Consider the following 15,777-nt stretch of genomic DNA (forward strand, 5'->3'; position numbering starts at 1 on the left):
TTACTTAAAACTATATCATATGTCTTATTATTATTATTTTTATGTCCAACAGTGTTTTATGAAAATAACTATAAACATTTTAATATTGAGAGAATCAATAGGGTACATCCAATACATGTTTTAAATCCCCTGATATAGAAAATTTGTGTAGTTTGAAAAATAAATTAGATAATAGATATACCTTGTTAAAATACGTAACGTTCGTGATTAAAATAATGATCAGAAATGGAAAATAAACTTTATTTATAGGCCTCGCTGAGGCTGCATAGGTAATTTTAAATCTATAGCGACATAACTTTAGTTAATTTACAAGTTTTGTTTAATTTTGTAAATTTATCGTTGTGGTTATGGTTATCCATTAGGTAAATGTAAAAATGCTCAGTAAATTTGATTTAAATCGCATGCAGTGACATTCACAATCATGGAACTTATGTTACTTCTACAGAAATGTAGCTTGATAAAAAATGTCAAGTCAATAAGCCAGTTCATAATCGAGATATCAAGTGGGCAGTCAGACACATAGACAGTCGAACACATAGACAGTCGGACACATAGACAGTCAGACACATAGACAGTCGGACTCATAGACAGTCGGACACATAGACAGTCGGACACATAGACAGTCGGACAAAGAGACAGTCGGACACATAGACAGTCGGACACATAGACAGTCGGACACATAAACAGTCAGACACATAGACAGTCGGACAAAGAGACAGTCGGACACATAAACAGTCGGACACATAGATAGTCAGGCACATAGACAGTCGGACACATAGACAGTCGGACACATCAACAGCCGGACACAGAGACAGTCGGACACATAAACAGTCGGACAAAGAGACAGTCGGACACATAAACAGTCGGACACATAGATAGTCAGACACATAGACAGTCGGACACAGAGACAGTCGGACACATAGACAGTCGGACACATAGACAGTCAGACACAAAGACAGTCGGACATAGACAGTCGGACACATAGACAGTCAGACACAGAGACAGTCAGACACATAGACAGTCGGACACATAAACAGTCGGACACATCGACAGTCGGACACATAGACAGTCGGACACATAAACAGCCGGACACAGAGACAGTCGGACACATAGTCAGTCGGACACATAAACAGCCGGACACAGAGACAGTCGGACACATAAACAGTCGGACACATAGACAGTCAGACACAAAGACAGTCGGACATAGACACTCGGACACATAGACAGTCAGACACAGAGACAGTCAGACACATAGACAGTCGGACACATAAACAGTCGGACACATAGACAGTCGGACACATAGACAGTCAGACACATAGACAGTCGGATACATAGACACATAGACAGTCAGTCACATAGACAGTCAGACACATAGACAGTCGAACACATAAACAGTCGGACACATAGACAGTCAGACACATAGACAGTCGGACACATAGACAGTCGGACACATAGACAGTCAGACATATAGACAGTCGGACACATAGACAGTCGGACACATAGTCAGTCGGACACATAAACAGCCGGACACAGAGACAGTCGGACACATAAACAGTCGGACACATAGACAGTCAGACACAAAGACAGTCGGACACATAGACAGTCGGACACATAGACAGTCAGACACAGAGACAGTCAGACACATAGACAGTCGGACACATAAACAGTCGGACACATAGACAGTCGAACAAATAGACAGTCAGACACATGGACAGTCAGACACATAGACAGTCGAACACATAGACAGTCGGACACATAGACAGTCAGACACATAGACAATCAGACACATAGACAGTCAGACACATAGACAGTCAGACACATAGACAGTCGGACACATAAACAGTCAGACACATAGACAATCAGACACATAGACAGTCGGACACATAAACAGTCGGACACATAGACAGTCAGACACATAGACAGTCGGACAAAGAGACAGTCGGACACATAGACAGTCGGACACATAGACAGTCAGACACAAAGACAGTCAGACACATAGACAGTCGGACACATAGACAGTCGGACACATAAACAGTCGGACACATGGACAGTCAGACACATAGACAGTCGGACACATAGACAGTCGGACACATAGACAGTCAGACATATAGACAGTCGGACACATAGACAGTCGGACACATAGTCAGTCGGACACATAAACAGCCGGACACAGAGACAGTCGGACACATAAACAGTCGGACACATAGACAGTCAGACACAAAGACAGTCGGACATAGACAGTCGGACACATAGACAGTCAGACACAGAGACAGTCAGACACATAGACAGTCGGACACATAAACAGTCGGACACATAGACAGTCGGACACATAGACAGTCAGACACATAGACAGTCGGATACATAGACACATAGACAGTCAGTAACATAGACAGTCAGACACATAGACAGCCGAACACATAAACAGTCGGACACATAGACAGTCAGACACATAGAAAGTCGGACACATAAACTGTCGGACACATAGACAGTCAGACACATAGACAATCAGACACATAGACAGTCAGACACATAGACAGTCAGATACATAGACAGTCGGACACATAAACAGTCGGACACATAGACAATCAGACACATAGACAGTCGGACACATAAACAGTCGGACACATAGACAGTCAGACACATAGACAGTCGGACACATAAACTGTCGGACACATAGACAGTCAGACACATGGACAGTCAGACACATAGACAGTCGAACACATAGACAGTCGGAAACATAGACAGTCGGACACATAGACAGTCGGACACATAAACATTCAGACACATAGACAGTCGGACAAAGAGACAGTCGGACACATAAACAGTCGGACACATAGATAGTCAGGCACATAGACAGTCGGACACATAGACAGTCGGACACATAGACAGTCAGACACATAGACAGTCGGACACATAGACAGTCAGACACATAGACAGTCAGACACATACACAGTCAGACACATACACAGTCGGACACATACACAGTCGGACACATAGGCAGTCGGACACATAGACAGCCGGACACATAGACAGTCAGACACATAGACAGTCGGACAGGTAGAATTGATGTGTCTCTAGTCCCCTGAGTGATAGGCTTCGCAAAATCTCAGCCCATTAATTTATACAAAATGTAATATTAATCATGATATTTTACAGGATCACCATAAAAAACAGTTTTAGGATATAACTGTGAGCCTTTCTGCAAACATAGGACTGCTTCCTATCACCGCTATCATGTCCATTCGTAGTTAGATTACAGTGACCGATGTTTTCATACCTGTTTGTATTTGTCCTGCTCCGGTAGCGTGCACAGTTATATGTCTTTTTTATATTTTTCACCACTTTTACGGCACCTAAACCACTATCAAGAAATTATGCAATAAAACGTTTCTTGCATTTGAGAATTGCTAAATATATATCTTTAAAGTAACGAGTAGAAGCTTTCAGTGCCCATTTAATTTAATTCTGTGCCCATTTGATTGACATAACGTTGTATTGTTTGGGAAAATGATTTACCACACATATACACTATATGTACCCCCTGTACACCAATAGTCACTTTATAGTATACTGTTTACGGATATTTTTAGCAAAGTAAGTTGTGATCTTATTGAAAAGCTGATTAGGGAATTTATTATTGAGTAAACCAATTATGGAATTCGGTATTGACGTAATATAGTGGGCGACCAACTTCCATACAGTACCTTTTGAGGTTTAATAATTAACATTTATTAGCTTCAGTTTTGACTTCATAATATTCGAAATAATATAACAAATTATAAATAATTTTATACAAAAGAGCTCTCTTGGTTGTATAAAATTTTTTTATATTTTAAGCTTTAGGTCAATTTAGTAAACTGCTTAATTTTTACAAATTGATTGTGGTTGGATATAGATTTCGGATATATTATAAAATAATGATGGAAATAATAGGGGTTAATTGAACTACTAGACACTGAAAGAATAATAGAATTTTGGACATTTGCCATCATTATATATGACAAAATGTATAACATAACGTTTCGAGGAATGAATTATAACAAATAAACTTGCGACATATTTTACTTGAAAGCCAGTCCTATGAATATTTACAACTTAAAAAAAGAATTAGTGTGGAAAAAAATGTTTGATTGTCGTTTATAGTGAAAAAACAGTATTGCGAACAATGTAGAATATCTAAGTTTTACATGTTGTACAGACGGGACAGAAAGTAATACTATATTCTTGATAATTGTATGGTCTTTTGTTTGTGTGTGTGTGTGTTTTTACCAAGGGGTTAAAATTCCAGTATAAGTATTACAAATAATTATATAAATCCTTCAAATTCAAATATTGCAATAATATTATTATTTACCAATAATTCACATTTAATTACATTATACTTTGAATAAAGGATTTTATAATTGAAAGAAATGTAAACTACCTTATATAAATATGAAAAAGAGGTTTCTTCATGAAAAAAGTTTGTTTTTATAATAATTTTGTGTGAAACATTATATAAGAGTCGTTGTAAACATGGGTAATTCATAAGTGTTCCCAAATAAAGGATTATTTCTAAAAGTAAAATGTGCTTAACGAACTACAAGAATTTTAAAAATTTGTTTCGCTCTGCCCATTGACCTCATCACACTTGAAGAAAGGTCCTATCAGAATAAATTACTTTGGTTGAATATATTACTAGCAACGGATAAACCTTCGTTTAATTGCTGTGCTCTTGAAAATAATCATAGAAATAATGTATTTATAGAAAACGTAATGGGCATTCGAATGTACTTAGTATAATGTAATTCTATAAAATTTTAATTAATAAACTTATAAAAGCATAGAGTTATTGTAAACTGTATAACTAATCCAAATGTTGATAATTGGGCAAGATATCACACCAAAGTGTTTCACCTAGATTATCACAAACGTCTTTTATTAAGTTGAGTGATTTGAACTAGACACTCAGATTTCTGATTCATTATAGAAGAAATAAAGTGATACAGTAGGAAAAAAACAGTTTGTCACTTCAGCGCTAAGACGCCAGTAAGATATGCTGATTCTCGGTTGTTTAAAGAAGAAATAACAATGTGATACGGTGGCGATTGGGGTAGTGATTAAAGATGTGACAGAACAGTTTAGTTTGCGTCAACACAGGAAATTGTCACTTTAGTGCTAAGACATCTGTAAGATACTTGGATTAATGGTTAATTAGAGGAGAGATAACGATGTGATACAGTAGAAAACAGAGAAGTGATAACGATGTGAGAGAACAGTTTAGTTTATGTCGACTCTGACACATGTTACATCAGTAAGATACTTGGATTAATAGTTAATTAAAGGAGAGATAACGGTGTGATACAGTAGATAACAGAGAAGTGATAACGATGTGAGAGAAAAGTTTAGTTTACGTCGACTCTGACACTTGTCACGTCAGTAAGATACTTGGATTAATGGTTAATTAGAGGAGAGATAACGGTGAAATACAGTAGATAACAGAGAAGTGATAACGAAATACAGTAGAACACTTTAGTTTACGTCGACTCTGACACTTGTATCGAGAATTTTAATTTTTTAATCTTGATACAACTCAAGTCGTGTAGAAACGCATAAAAATATTTCATATGCTGTATTTCGAGACGGTCAACTTGTTGGAACAATATGACCCACTTTGTAAATTTTAATTTGTCACTAAATTCAATTCAATAAGCTACAAATGAAGGATTTGTGATTAATCTATAGATATTGTACTTCTAAAGTTATTGCTTATTTCCGCAAAAACAATAGAATAGATTTATATTGTAAACAAAACTTTCTCATGTACACAGTGCTTTTACACTTGATATAACATTTTTATAAACTTTATATAAACGAAAAAACATTTGAACATTTACAGCCAACCTCCCATTTGGCACTACTTTTCCCCTACCCAAACTTTAAAATAGCAAAAAACGTACTTTATGTAACATATCAAATTGAAGAGGATTAAAAGTAATACCTCTTTGGTGAAAACACAAATTTAAAAAAATATTTGGTTTTTGACATAATAAGCTGTTTTAAGAGAGTAATTCAATTGCCATTGACATTTTTTACGTTTGCTATGGAAAGAAGGGAGGGTAGAAAGAAATTTAATGTTTATCAGATTCAGAAGAGAGTTCTACCTGTTGCGGTCGGTACACCACTTCACCACTTCTCACTATTCATGACTCTGTTGAATAAAACACCCCAGTTAATATGAATGCAGTATGTATATCAATGTACATACTACTGTATATTAATATGATAATACGTAGCAATTTCAAAGGTATTCAGACATCGAAACTAAACTTAACATTTTTGAAGGACTTCCGTCATCTTCCTTTATGTCAAGACAAACTATAAGGTAAAAATTATCAAGGATAAGATTTGAATGAAATAAATAATTATTTCTTATCTAATCTTGTTTTGGGTCTAAGTAGAACCTTCGATTTAAATATTAAACATTTTAACAGAAATATATAATAACCGTAACATCCGTGTATGTTGGGTAGTTGAAGTTAAAAGTTGTGCTGAAGGGTGAACACCAAAACAAAAGTTTTGACTTTTTAGAAAATATTAAAAATGGGGAGGTAATCTAAGTTCTTAAGCATAAATAACTATGATATTAGTGGAATAAACATAAAACAGCAATTAGATAGTTTTAAAGAATTATATCACAATAAATACAGTGCGTAATGATAAGTTACAGGAAACAAACCATAATCACTAGTATATTATGTTTCATTCTTTTTCTGTTAACTTAGTTAGAATTTTGTTAGGTAGTAAGCTCCTACCTTATGTTTATACGAGGGGAACTGAAATACGTTCGTTTATTATAGAGCAGAAATAAATACGTGTGCCTTGATAAAATAATTACAAAATTAGATTGCCGTAGCCCACCGAAGTTCTGTGACAGGTAGAAGACGTTCCTAATTTATATTCAGCAAGTGTGCGGTCAAGTCATGGTAACTTATCTAATACAACTTGTCTTGAGTTTGGAAGAGAATTGTAGATTAATTAAAAAAGTTGGTACAAAAATACGATTTTATTAGAATACAAATATTAAGATTTGTATTCTAATACAGCCTAATACAGCCTATTTCATTAAAAAAAAATGAAATAGGCTAATAAATTGTATTTATATTTGTTATTATCTATATCTATGTCAATTAGAAATCTATAGGTATCCACCAATAGGAGTTAAAAAATGTAGCATGCTCAAAAATTTATTCTCATATGCATAGCTTTGCTTTTGCAATACAGTCGTTTGAAAATCTCCCTTTACAATAAAATAAATAAAATGATAGTCACAATTATTTCTTACATTTAATTTTTATTTTACTATGAAACACTTTTGAAACAATTTATTGATTCCAGACACAGAATTATAAAGGTTTGATCCAGTTAAATCTTAATAATAATCTTAGTATAATGATTAATGGTTTGCATGTAAATATATAACTTAAAATATTTAGACCCTCCACATTTGTGACGTTACACGATAAATTTAATTTCTTCTAAGATATTTATACACTATATAAAGTAATATCCTACATAATATATATTGTAATTACGTCAAATGTTCCTCATATCAGATAACTTAATCAAGTAATAGTTTATACTGTAAATTAAAAGATGATGGATATGGTATTTTTCTTAGTAATGCGTATTTTTGCACAGTGACCATATACTTATGATTATACAGTACTGCTGTACAATTTAAAAATATAAAAGAGTTTTAAAACACAATCGTTGTGAATTACAATTAGGTTTATAAAACTCATTTTCTTTTTTACTCTGTATGCGTGATAGCTAAGTTAAAACTTTACCATTTAAAATTTTTGAATAGCCACCATTTTCAAACTTAAGAATACCATAATGTGTAATGCCAGAATTTATTTGAAATTCATTACAGTTTCAAAAAGAGTTCATTACCGGTATGCGAGAAGTAATAACTGAGTTGAAAGAATTATACGAACGGCTGCATCTTAAACATTTAATTGGTTGAGACAAGCTAAGCATCTTAACTTCCGTGCGTTTAACATTGAATCAATGAGTTATTACATTGGACATATACATGTCCACGTTATAATGCTAGACCCTGTATATAAAATTTTATAAGGTAATAATAATTATGTTCCCTCAGTGGGAAAAGTGTCAATACAAATTTAGAAAACTCCGTCTTGATCAGTCATTGTCAAAGACTTCTATTACCTTAAATCAAAACACTAATTACGGAAGTTATCGCATATTCATATCCACGTTAAAATGCTAGATCCTGTATATAAAATATTATAAGATGATAATTCTTATTGAATTTGGTAATTGTTGAGATGAAAGACTATACATTTGTGTCTAGTACGATAGCATCAGATATAAGGTTTTAGAACAAGAAATCCTCGATACTTTTATCACAAATGATGTTTTAGTTCAACTATTTTTCATCAAAAAACAAAACAGGAGTACGCCACACCACGAGCCACGTAATAGGCTTCTCTGAAGTTACATACAAAATTTCATTAGTTATATTGGTGATATCATTGTTTTAAATGTGTTACCATGTTACGTGTTACAATTTTATATAGTTGAACTCAGTTTGTTTACATATTTTTCTGATATTGTCTCTTGTGCATCATGGTCGCCCATCCCATGGAGTGTCGTGTACTCTTATCAAACTTAACATTGTTTATATAAAAATTTTGCTTCGTGCATTGTTTCAAGTCTATGTATCAGTTCGTTTTCAAGATGTCATAATGACAAAAATACAGAACAAATTGAAATATCCAGCCCCTAGAGTAATAGGCTTCTAAAAGGTTGATTTGACGACTCAGGCAACTGTAAATGCATCAAATACAAGTTCCTCGAAAACCTTTGTTGTCATTGACAACAAATTAAAATTGCTACATATATGTTTATTAGCAAAGTATACCACATGTGTCGGGTTTTTCTTTATAGTTTATAAATAATGCTCTTAAATCAAGAAAACAGATTTGAATGATAGAAGAATATCTTATATTTCACTCATATCCATTTGTAATGTTAAAATACAGTTCCTCACAACTATGGTATAATATAATTATATTGCTGGGTAATAAATAACAGAGGAAAATAATACTGCTAGTTTTCTGCCCCTTATTATTCAAGAAAAAATTCATGAAAATAACCTAGAACAATAGACTAACGAGCATTTACATTTTAAAATGCAACTTACTACCGAACATGAATTTTGTTAAATAAAATAATTTAGACATAAGCTATGTCTAGAGAATGATCTATCTCTAGCGTGAACTGTTGAGGTGTGCACCAATGAGTTATTTGCGTGTATGACGGTGACAAAAGTGTGCTAATGTACACCAGCGAGGGGATGTTATGACGTAGTAAATACTGTAATGTACAACTGTGTTGTAGGTGACGTTACAAAGGCCACTTCCACTATTCAAATGTGGGATAATAAAAACCAATTTAGAGAATGTTATGAATAGTAATGAGAATGTTTTATTAAATGACAAGTTTGAAATACATTACTTAGGTAAGAATACTAGCTGTATATAAAAGTTGCGATGGCTAGAACAGTTAAAAAAGGAATTGATTATGTACAGTAATTGACTGACGCTACGCGTATAGTGCAAAGACTTTGTGAACAACTAAACTATGAACCAAAAAGCAATTTTTTATTCGTACCAAAAATAAAATTGTTTTACTGAATGACTTTAATTCAATTAGATAAAATACTATATAACTTTGATTTAGGAAAACGAATGAGGTTCATACTAATGTTTTTTACCTCAGGCCGTTTGAATATTTCTTCTAACGCAGCACACGTATAGTAGGTAAACTATTTAGTATGGTAATTTTTAAATTTTGAATTTGGAGAAAATGAAAAATAAATTCGGGTTTACTATAATTGCAGAGGAAGATTGTAAAGTATACTTGTAGAACAGGTTTATGAATGTTTTGGATTAAAAAATATTAAAGAATTGAATAAAAATGACAAATTACACTTGGTTATTACTAGTAAAAAGACAATAAAAGACAAAGTATGTGTTACAATTAACTTTGTAGAATAAAGATTTTTCATTAAGGTTTTTTGATTTTTCAGTAAAACAGCTTAAGAAATTATAAGCCTACAATGAACAGTAAAACATATATAGATTCGGTTATTTTTCATTCTTGATTTCCTGTTTGATTTCTCAGATTCGTTTATGGTACGTTGAATAGTATTTTACATTGATTTTATGACTGTACTAAAAGAGGTCTAGGAACCCCATATTTACATATACTTTTGTTTCCTGAAATCAATTATACGAAAGCGTGTCATAGACAAAGTTGTTCCAAAACCCATTAAGAGCATAATTAAATCTCAGGATGACTTGATCACGGCGACCTTCAGGGAATAACCATTTCCTTTATGTCAGTGAATGTCGTGTTTCTGTTTACTGCTGCTATGAAGGAAGATGTAATTTCCTCTCAGCAGGTCACCAGCTTTACAAAGTCATAATCTATTTCTTCGTTGTTAATTTGCTCAACAAACATTATTTAAACTATTGAAAATTGCAAAACTACTTACACCTTTATGGATAGCTTAATCGTTTTTTACAACGCGTTATTATTATAATCGTTTATCAGTGCCAAAAATATATGTTTAAACCAAATTATGTTATATTTTGAGTTATTAGTCTACTGATTAAATACAACGAACAATCAATGTAATTCCTAAAATAACCTAAACGATGGAAAACAGTCCATAATACATTTCTCACTTTTACACTGATCAATGTTATACTTATCACTGTTACTGTACGCCATCGCGAAGCTTCACGATTGCCTTGTCGTGTTCATCGAATATAAATGTATAGTCAGGCAAGTACGGTTCCAGCAGAGAAGCCGTTTGTAGATTCAGTAGCAATTAACAGTGACAGCTTGTGTGATTAGATATTTGAGGGTGCGTTACTAGTGAAACAGTGAACAAAAATATTTAGAATAATTTTTCTTGAAACCTGTATGATTAAAGTGTGTTATTGACGATTGGCTTGAAAGGATTATTGGACATTTACCCTCGTTATATTTTACAAAATAAATAACACTACATTTTGAGGATTGAAAGCTATCTCCTTCGTCAAGTAAAGAGACAATTAGTACATTTGAAAATACTTAGCTACAACGTATGGATATGAACTTCCACTAACAACAAAAGAAAGAAAATTAGACAAATTAAAGACATCCAAAAACTACGTGAAGTTTATATAGAAGAAATCGACCCAGCCCTACTGAATAAAAGTACAATAGTAGAATAGTACTGCAAGAAACCTATCTTTTATAAACATAACACTGAACGTTTATACAAGTATACATTCGGAAACCTCTTGTTGATAACACGTTAATAAATTATACGTAATGTTGTTTCAAAATTAGTAAGACATTTCTTCAAAATGTAAGTCAAAGTTATAAAGACCCCTTCACATATGCGGATATTTATTTTATTTGTTGACATGACAGTTACGTTATTCCTTTATTCAACTTTTAGGCTATATGAAAAATCACCTTTTTAAGATTCCTAAGTCAAATTCATGAAATTAACAAAACAAACATTATTATTATAACCAAACAAAGCCAAAAATATGCTCTAATTTCTCCATCTTCTTCACTACCTACTCCCACGAGCCAGCGTGAGCAGCAAATTAAACCAGTATTAGCTGCATGATAACCACCTTCAAGTAAAGATGCTTTATTTCATTGGGTCTCAGCAGTTCTATCAATGATACAACTTTCTTGTGCTCCCCTGTACTTATGTAGATATCTCTTAACGCTTTCCAGCATTTTGAGGCCTGAGACCAAGTAGATACCACATTGTGGAAGAAAGATTTACAATATTTCACACAATCGTATTAACACGATTTTAAAACCTATTACCTGGTTTACCCAGAGCCATTTATTGTAAAAATTTTTATTTTTTAATTTCTTGGGTAAGACATCTCTTGGATCAACCCTTCCCACCATAGTTGTTATGTGTAAAAGACTCGGTTGCTGGATCGTGTCTAAAACATCATAGTGCACTCAATTGTACATCCTGATCAGATAATAAAAAACCCCTTCATCTGTATTACATTGGATGGTTTCAAAGTACAGATTTGTACTTATACTTGTATATATTTGTACTCTGCATGCCCTAAGTATTATTTGGGCATGCAGAGCTTCCCCCAAGCTAGAATGCCATAAGATAAAAGAGACTGCACATAAGCAAAATAAACGATTTTAGTTTTATCAAAACACAAAATGTCATTTAACTGTCTAAAAGCAAATATATACTTCCTTGCTTAATTTTTTAACAAATTAATGTGATCTATTCATTTCATTCGAGAATCAAACAACACACCAAAATATTGTATAACGACACTTTCTCGATTTTATAACATGCACAGGCATTGTTATAGTAATTATTACAATTATGAATGCTTAAATCGTGTAAGTTGTAATCTGAATTTGAAGTAAGAGAAAGGGGCATAAATTTAGTTTTTGAAACGTTAAGTGATAAAACATTTTGGTCCATCCATTTTTTAATTGTCATGAGGTCAATTACAGATTTATTTTTAACATCTTGCTAAGATTTAACTTTGATAATACTTAGCGTGTCGTCAGCAAAAAGAAATAGTAAAAGAAATAATAACCTGGGGATCAACAGCTTTAGGTGACTTCTAAACCACCAACAGCCGGGAACCCGCCATCCTTGCACGGAGAGGATCTCTCAGCCATCACTATCCAAGGAGCAGCCACTCTCAATGTTCTATATTTAGACTTAAAACGTTGGAAATTTTGACAAACGATTTTTTCAATATTGGCAAAATTCTTTGTAAATCAACTGACATTAAAAGTGCTATTAATAGCTTTGTAGGTATTACTGTCTTCGCGTACAATTATGCGTAATAACTATTAATGTATATTTCAGAGGTTTTATGGATTGCTAAAAACAGTAAAATGTGTCATATAAATATTTTGAGACAACAGAGCTGAATTTTGGAAACATTCTTAAACATACAGTCAACCTTATATAGTAATAACATTTAAAATTTGAAGTGTTCGGTAGAATAAATACAGATTTATTATGTGATTTTTTTCATTTTCACCATGATTACTCATAAGTAATAAGTATAATTAATAAGTATATTAATTTATTTATTTCATAGAATAATCGTTGTGAATTTTGTGTATTTTAATGACATGTCACGAAAACCTTTTTAGTTTATATGCAAATGATCAGATTAAAGTGATTTAATTGAAGCAATGTAGTTTTGCGAAGTTACGGTCGGTTTTGTCGGCGGTTAGGTTAGTCAGGACATGCAATTACCACAGTCAGCCTCGTACATTGTGTATCTGTATTAGGCATGACTTGAAACCTTCCGCAATTAATAAGCACGAAAAAGATAATTTCGATCATCAATTTTATAAATCCGGAAAAAAGTACATTTCGTTTAATAAAGATTTTCGTTATGTTCTGTCAAGCCCTTCGATAAGTGTCTGAATGCTTTGAAATTTCATGTACTATGTATAAATCACAGGAATTGGAGGAGATTAAGTTATTAAAAACTGATTCAGTAACCTGCTAATTTAAATATCGTAAAAGATTATTGTTTTCATTAACTTATTTATAGAGTGTAGTTTAACACTGTACAAACAATGTACGTTGGTTAATGGAGACTCAGAACGAATGATATTAAAAACTATCGACTACTTGTTCATTCGTATCATGTAAGGCACATACCTGTGTATACTGTTACAAACAGATAGTACTAAAGTATTATACTCGTTAGAAAACCCGCAGAGCCAGTTCACCAAGTAACCATTTAAAACTATATTAATTACTAAAAAGTATTTATAATTTATTTTAACATTGAATTTTATAACTTTCACTATTATTACGCTTTAGATGGAAGTATAATTCATTAATTTCTGTTGTGATAGTAATTCTAACAGGAATATTTTGGATAATTTAAAACGCGAATTAAACAAATGATTTTAATACTCATATAAACATTTCCGTACACAGGCGTGTATATTATAAGATGAAAGGACGCAATAAAAATTTTCCCTGGCTTTCTCCTTCCCTCGACTGTCGTGCACATTCCACACTCGTGGGAACGTTGAAATATTTCCCGACCAGTGCGTTTTATTTCTATTGAGATTTTTGCGCTGTAAAAAATGATTGGTGTTTCACTTTTTAAATGCCCTTTTAGGCTCATTTGGAAGAAAGGTAGATTTAACATGTGGCCGTCGTGGCACAAAATCAAACTGACGATGCATTATTAGTTTATATTTTCAATTTTTACATGACCACTAGAACAATATATATATATATATATATATATATATATATATATATATATATATATATATATATCGTATGGGGGACAAAGGCAGCTATCCATAAATAAATAAATTAAAAATTACAATTATTAAAAAGTATTAATTATTTAAAAGTATTGTTTTTTGGGGGGGTGAAGTTGTTCGCGTCCGTAGCTTGCTACACGTGCTCAATGGGTAACGCTAAAACGAACAGCAATTTTTGGTAGCTGGACCGTCACTCTTGTGATCTCCCAGTTATGGCAGCTATCGAAGACTAGGACAATAACTCTAAATATTATTTTAATCTTAGGACTTTGAAACATTTAGTTACTCCATAATATTTAAACCATAAATGACAAAATGGTTTAAGCCTTATACATATGTTTGTAAAAACCTGGACTTTTTATGTAAAATGAATGCAAATTATGTTTGTAAACATATTCACTTATAACGCTTCAGTTGTACACCGTACTTCTAAAATCTTTGAACATGCAATAACATGAAACAATAATAGTTATTGGAAATAAGTATGAAAATGTTATTTTTAATTTACTTTGTGAAATAACTGAGCTAAAAATTTTGTGCAAAGGACATCTTAAAACGCTTTATTGGTTAAGACTGGGTAATGAACTTAACCCGACTATGTGTAAATACTGTCTCCACATCACGTTTCATAAAAATAATTTAGAGTAGTTATCGTTTTCACAATTATTCCCAAAGTGTTGCATACAACATAAAGTATTATACGCCTGCCATCTGAAAATCTTAAGAGATATTAAAAACATTGTGAAATGACCTGAGAACATATTTTTGTTTTCCGGCACAATATATAATATCTTATATAACTATTCATTTTGCCAACTTTAAACGGCAACCTTCCTTAAACAAAAATATTTCGAAAAATGTTAAATAATAAATATAATGTTTTGAACTATATAAAATATGTATAAAAGAATATCAAATGAAGTTCATATTGGGAATTAATTAAGTAAATATTTTGCCACAAATGGTAGATGAAAACGTTTTGTGGTTAAAACTGGCCAACGAACTCAGCCCAACACTCGTGCTATTATTGCTTCTTTGCTTTAGTTATTATTGAGATTTTTAAAGTTTATTTAACGTGTTCACAATCTCGTATTATATTGTATAAGCATGCATATACACGTATCGTAATTACATATAAAGTTTAATTCAAAAAGTGCGCCAGTTTATATCTATTAAAGTAAGATGTTTGATTTAAGAAATGCACTAAAAAATAAAAACATTATTATGTTCACGTAACATTACAATTTCACGTATGAAAAATTATGTTATGCACGTGGCCTTCTCTACTGCTCTAGTGTACAACTCTGTCTATGAAATTCACTACGGTTGCACGACTAATTTCCTCTTCCATTGTGCTGAAAACTTGTCGAATTTCCTCCCTCAAGCCACTGATGT

General features: G+C 32.7%; 2 protein-coding genes across 2 annotated transcripts; both read right to left on the reverse strand.

The window, feature by feature from the left end:
* Positions 1-581: 581 nt before the first annotated feature.
* LOC124366678 lies at positions 582-983 on the reverse strand. Its single transcript, XM_046823279.1, has one exon. It carries the CDS (start codon positions 981-983, stop codon positions 582-584), a length of 402 nt encoding a protein of 133 aa, XP_046679235.1.
* Positions 984-2,521: 1,538 nt separating this feature from the next.
* On the reverse strand, positions 2,522-2,947 carry LOC124366679. Its single transcript, XM_046823280.1, has one exon. It carries the CDS (start codon positions 2,945-2,947, stop codon positions 2,522-2,524), a length of 426 nt encoding a protein of 141 aa, XP_046679236.1.
* Positions 2,948-15,777: the final 12,830 nt, after the last annotated feature.

This window comes from Homalodisca vitripennis, chromosome 7 (genome assembly GCF_021130785.1).
Source record: "Homalodisca vitripennis isolate AUS2020 chromosome 7, UT_GWSS_2.1, whole genome shotgun sequence".
Classification (NCBI taxonomy): domain Eukaryota; kingdom Metazoa; phylum Arthropoda; class Insecta; order Hemiptera; family Cicadellidae; genus Homalodisca; species Homalodisca vitripennis.